General features: G+C 37.4%; 1 protein-coding gene across 2 annotated transcripts in view; it reads left to right on the forward strand.

Moving 5' to 3' along the window:
• LOC145689054 (uncharacterized) overlaps positions 1-5,967 on the forward strand; it is a 287,546-nt gene extending 281,579 nt beyond the window's left edge. For both annotated transcript variants that reach the window (XM_081763184.1, XM_081763183.1), the window contains exon 8: positions 5,612-5,967. In XM_081763184.1, the coding sequence (XP_081619310.1) occupies positions 5,612-5,754 (143 nt within the window). In that variant the 3' untranslated portion in view covers positions 5,755-5,967. The remainder of the gene's footprint in view (positions 1-5,611) is intronic.
• Positions 5,968-6,250: the final 283 nt, after the last annotated feature.

A 6,250-nucleotide genomic window follows, 5' to 3' on the forward strand; every position in this document is an offset into this window, starting at 1 on the left:
ATGTTGTTGTAGAAATATAATTTGATAACGAATTCGCCCGGTATTTCTTATAATGTTAGTATGTGTATAATCGAAAAGACATGTATGTGGAAAATTTCATGTCAAAAGAGTAGTAAATAAGAACAATAAAACGAAAATAAAACTTTCTTGTCAATTTAGGAGCATTTTCTTTTATTCATTCTAATTTTCGTATTTATAATTCTTTTCCTATGAAATTTACCACAAATATACATTTCCTGATTATACACATAGTAACAGTATTAAAAATACCCTGCACAATCATTATCAAATTATATTCTTATAAGAAGATAGTTATAGATGTGCGACAATCATTTTGGACAGGAGTGTACTTGACAGTATATTACACTCATAATATAATTCGAAATCATCAACGGTAACTTCTCTTCCATGTTTCCTCTAACCCTTTCCGGATTCCGGCTTTTTGGGCTATTTTTTAGACTTTCAGTCAAGCAGCTACTGCATCGTCACTATTTATCCTAGGATCAGAATAGAGCTGGCTTCCAAATGGTACCACTTCCATGCTCATACCATATACCAGGAGTGGGAAAAATGATGTCAAAGGGAAAATTTTGGAGGGAAATTTTTTTCTCGCACTTTGCCCCCCCCCCCTCTGGAGCGGCCCTGTGTGAAGGTAGAGATCTCAAAAACATCTGATAATTAGTACTTGGTATACTGAATGTGTGTGCCAAATTTCAAGTTTCTATCTTGAATAGTAAGGGCGGGAGAAATTTTATCAAGAATTCCCACAATGCCCCAAATTACCACAAAACACTAAGATCTCAGGGCAACATTTCCTGAGACATCCCGAATTACCCTAGGGTCATGTTTCGCCCATCATTCTCTTCAGAATAGAACTGCCTTTCAGGCGGTACCATTCGCATGTCTCCATCATGTATCTAAGGCGGGAAATTCCCAAAAAAGGGATTTTTTGGTTTAAATATCCTTTTTTCAACTTTTAGCCCCACTGGACCCCCTGTTTTAACTCATAAATCTGAAGAAAAATCTGTTAAATACTACTCGGTGGACTGAATGTTTGTGCACAATTTCAGTCTTCTAGGTGCGAAAATAAGCCCGCCATAAAATATATATACCGACATTGCCCCATATTCCTCTATACAGAAGTACATTTTGATAAAAATTCCATGACACATCCCTAATTACCCTAGGGTCATATTTCGCACATCATTCTCTTCAGAATAAAACTGGCTTTCAGACGGTATGACTCACGTGTCTCCATCATGTATATAAGGCGGGAAAATCTCGAAGAAAGGGATTTTGGGGGTAAAAAATCCCTTTTTTCAACCTTTTGACCCTCTGGTTCCCCCTGTTTTAACTCACAAATCTGAAGAAAAAAATCTGGTAAATACTACTTGGTAAACTTAATGTTTGTGCAAAATTTCAATCTTCTACGTGCAAAAATAAGGGCGCCAAAAATATTGAACATAAATGAAAAATATATATTTTCGATTTATGACGTCATCATCTCCTATGTCTGGACACAGGAAGGTGTGAAACCATACGTAATGTTTTCTACAATGTCTTTTGACTTGAAAAAAAACCGGACGAAAGAGCTCAAATAGGAGAGTTATAACGCAATGTACCATGAACCACCCGAACGGTACAAAATTGTACCATAGAATCCCCAAAGGGCTAAGTTTTATTCCTCTGAGTAATAAATGGTTTAATCCTCTACAGAAGACTAAGGGTATCCATATCTTAGGAATAGAGACATCGACGCGAATTTCGATTAAACTTTTAGGACGTACTTGACGTGGTATGTGTGTAAACACCCAAACAAAAGTACGGTACTCAGATCTCAGAAGGCAAGAGAACTTCTGGGTCTCGGGTTCCCTTGGACACCAAGATTGGCGCCCGTAGGGAGGAAAGACGTCAATTGCGCCATAGAAATTTAAGTAGTAGGTCGAGAAACCGTAAAGTCTTACCACTGTGTTTTACAGTATCTACCTCTCATACTATAGATGGCTCTGCTATGCAAATATTGTCTTTGGTGTTGTTTTGAGAAGGGAAAAGAGGGAAAGAATAGTAACTCTACGTTAGATGGCTCTTAACAGTGCTGAGCACGAACACCATCTTTATTTCCAGTTCGTATTGTGTTTATTTTTCGTATAAAATCTATAAGAAAACAAAATATATGCATAAAAAATACAGTATAAAAATTTAAAAACGCGGCATTTTCTTTAATTACCAATCACTAGGATTATGGTATTGACTATTCTGATTTGTTTCTCATTTTTTGTTCCGAAGCTATATGCTTTTGTTGACGGGCCTGGTGGTATAGTACAACTCCCATTCGCCTTGATCAGTCGGATTCTTCAGAAAGAATATACCTATGAGATCGCTAGGGAAATATCTTCACTTCTCCTCATGAACACTCTGGTCTGGTGCTGTGGCGATCTATGTTGTTTTCATTTTTTATTTATATATTTTTGAAAATATAGACACATTTTATGGGTAAAAAATCTTGAGTCTGAATTCACTCTCTTGGAAAAAGCCTAAATCTGACTTAAGTAAGATAGAAACTCAATGTATTGAAGTGAATATAGAAAACGCACATATCGCGACTCCTGTATACAGATAATTTGTAATTAAGGACTATCATCCCTATGCCGTAAACGTAGCCAACAACTATTGGGCCACTTGCCAGTAAATGTTGATCGTCGATATACCGACGCCTCGAAGGATTGCCGCTAGCGTACCACTCGCGGTAGGGTTTCGTCGAGTCGAAACAGATATCTAGAGTCGGGGTGCTGCAGTTACCACCGCGTAGCAGCGAGAATTACATTTTGGTCTACGCTCCTTCGATCGCGGACAATTGCGAAGGGACCAACACGAACTATCGCCAGTCATGTGCATGCGGTTATTATTATATTTTTTTTCTGACGAATTGTTCCTAAAGTGAGCTCCGAGGGTTAAGAGTGACTCCTGTCTCTACATCACGAAGTGAAAAATATTGAGATGAGTCCGTATAATTGTATGAATTTAGATGGCAACTGTTGCCAGTCATTAGAAACTTAATATGGGAGAACTATGAAATAAAGTAAGTAGACAAGCGTCATTTTGTTATAAAATTAAATGGCGATCACATTTTATTTGATTCCAAACGGTTCTCGTCGAATATGCACGGTTAAAGGAGCGCTCTGATTGGCCAAATTAAAAAGACCTAAACGATTTAGCCCTCTACATGCGTGGTTCTCTTCATCGCCTCCTTGGTGAAGGCGGAACAACGCGCATCTAGTAATCATAAGGATGGTTCGCGCCAACACCGGGCTCTTTTTCCAGTGCTTTTTAGACTCGCCTTAATGTAAATAAATCACAACTATAGGCAATTTAACATATTTTGGAGGAGTAATGTTTGGTTCATTGGCGTATCATTGTCTCTTTGACACTGGTGGTATAATTTTCGAAACGGAAGTAAGGCTACCATTGTTCGTTGCTCCGGGGCCGCCAATTTTTGTCGAGATGTCGCTAGTTGTCCATTGGTGATCCACCGACGCTTACGACATTGGGTAATAGTAGTTAGGTTGACTCCAAGTAATCAATTAATGTTTCTTGTTATTTCATTGCAATATATGTGCACAAATGTACTATTGCTTAGATTAACTCTGATTATTAAATATTAAAATTGTATACAATAACATTTAATTTCCACCAGGTAACGGACATTTAAATAAATTTAAAACGAACAAATCAGTAAAAATATAACGAATTAAACTTCTAATTCATTTCGATGAAAACAGAAAATATTTTCTTTATAAATGAATTGGTTGAGGAAAATGACGTAGGTATTTGACACCGTTAAGAAATATTTTGTGAAAAATAAGTTGATACGAGGTGTGATCAAAAAATGCGGTGAATAATTTTAGTAGAATCAAAGTAATAAACTTACATGGAATTTTATTTAATCTCCTTCAAAGTACTGTCTTTGGGTAACAATGCACTTTATCACATCATTGAATCGGTGACTGGAAGCATTTCTGGAATGTTTCTTTTTTGAGTGCGATCAACTGCTCTGTCAAGGTTCTCTCAATGTCAGGTGTCAAAACGTTTCTTTTTTGAGGGCGTTCAACTGCTCTGTCAAGGTTCTCTCAATGTCAGGTGTCAAAACGTTTCTTTTTTGAGGGCGTTCAACTGCTCTGTCAAGGTTCTTTTAATGTCAGGTGTCAAAACGTTTCTTTTCTGAGGGCGTTCAACTGCCCTGTCAAGGTTCTCTCAATGTCAGGTATCAAAACGTTTCTTTTTTGAGGGCGTTCAACTGCTCTGTCAAGGTTCTCTCAATGTCAGGTGTCAAAACGTTTGTTTTTTGAGGGCGTTCAACTGCTCTGTCAAGGATCTCTCAATGTCAGGTGTCAAAACGTTTCTTTTTTGAGGGCGTTCAACTGCTCTGTCAACGTTCTTTCAATGTGAGGTGTCAAAACGTTTCTTTTTTGAGGGCGTTCAACTGCTCTGTCAAGGTTCTTTCAATGTGAGGTGTCAAAACGTTTCTTTTTGAGGGCGTTCAACTGCTCTGTCAAGGTTCTTTCAATGTGAGGTGTCAAAACGTTTCTTTTTTGAGGGCGTTCAACTGCTCTGTCAAGGTTCTCTCAATGTCAAGTGTCAAAACGTTTCTTTTTTGAGGGCGTTCAACTGCTCTGTCAAGGTTCTCTCAATGTCAGGTGTCAAAACGTTTCTTTTTGAGGGCGTTCAACTGCTCTGTCAAGGTTTTCTCAATGTCATGTGTCAAAATGTTTTTCTTTAAGTGCAGTTGTAAGTTTTGGCAAGAACCATAAGTCTCATGATGCTATATCCGGACAGTACGGCGGATCCGAGGAGACAAGAATATTTTCTTCGGCCAAAAACTGCTGTTCTTCATCAAAAGTTGGGGAACGCATTTCGCACTCAGTCTTCCCATTTGCAAATCGGCGGTAAAAGTGCTTTGCACAAATCAGTACGAGATACTAAGTTCTTCGGTAAGCTCTCGAATAGCTATTCGCTTGTTTGAACGAAAATTTTTTGCCACTTTTTTTTAAAAAAATAAGGTTAATGAACGTCCCGAACGTTCCTCGTCTTCTATCGACTCATTTCCGCTTTTAAATCGCTCATAACACTTGTAAACAGTCTTTAGAGTCAAAGCATTATCGCCATACAACAATTTAAGCATTTCATGGCTTTGTTTGGCACTTTTTCGCAACTAGAAACAGAACTTAATGTTCACGCGTTGTTCGAAATCCATGATGCGCGACAGATACGGTAAACACAATCTCATTCTAGCGGCTCTGAATGCTGAGTGATAACTCAGAACATGTTTCAACTTGACGATGCCTGCCTATTTGACAAATTACATCAAATGATTGTAGCTACAGAAGTTGCTGCTAAAGAAAATCATTCACCGTATTTTGTGATCACACCTTGGAATTTTTTTTCGAGAGATTGTCTGAGTAAAGTAATCATTTCTAAATTTTAAACTTTTTTCGTTAACTTATATGCCTTGCGTATGATTTCTTTTTAAATAGAAACTTTAGGAATTTTTATTTATATAAAATAAAATGATCCACATGTTGTAATATTATATTTTTGTTTTGTATCTTCGCAGGTTCTAGGTACGACCAAAGAACACAGTGCCTCTTCCACAAACTAATGAAACCTAGGAGAGGAGGTTCATCGCCATGTTGCGTAGTGTTTGACACCACGAATCCCTGTTGCTGGAGGGGAGTCAATGAACTATATGAACTATAACTATCGTTGTATAAAATTATTATCAAAAAAACATTTTATAATATTTATTAGTTCTTGTTTTCTCAATGTTGTGTTTATTTGTACCTGTTCCCTGTAACGATAAGTGTCTTTTATACTTAAAGTTGCCATACGTTCGGGGAAACTGGACTTATCTCAGATTCACGGAAGAAAAGTAGTTCCGATCGGTGCAGTATAATTACGGGTCACGACAAATTATGAAGGCATTATGGATTACTTAACTGCTGTGGCAAATTTAAGATTTTGTTTCGGGAGGAGGCTATGCAAAACACACGTGGAAGAAAGAAGGCAATCGCCCACCTGAGTCTGAGAATTAAATATATTTTAATTTACGCACAAATTAAACTTTTAATGGCAAGAATTTCAGACTGGTGAACTTTATGTGATATAATGTACATAAAAATTGAGCAATGAATCTAACCTTTTATTCCATTTATAGAAGAAAACGAAAGCATCCGCTTGACCTACCTAATTTCCC

Source organism: Thermobia domestica, chromosome 7 (assembly GCF_964235325.1).
Source record: "Thermobia domestica chromosome 7, izTheDome1.hap1.1, whole genome shotgun sequence".
NCBI classification, from domain to species: domain Eukaryota; kingdom Metazoa; phylum Arthropoda; class Insecta; order Zygentoma; family Lepismatidae; genus Thermobia; species Thermobia domestica.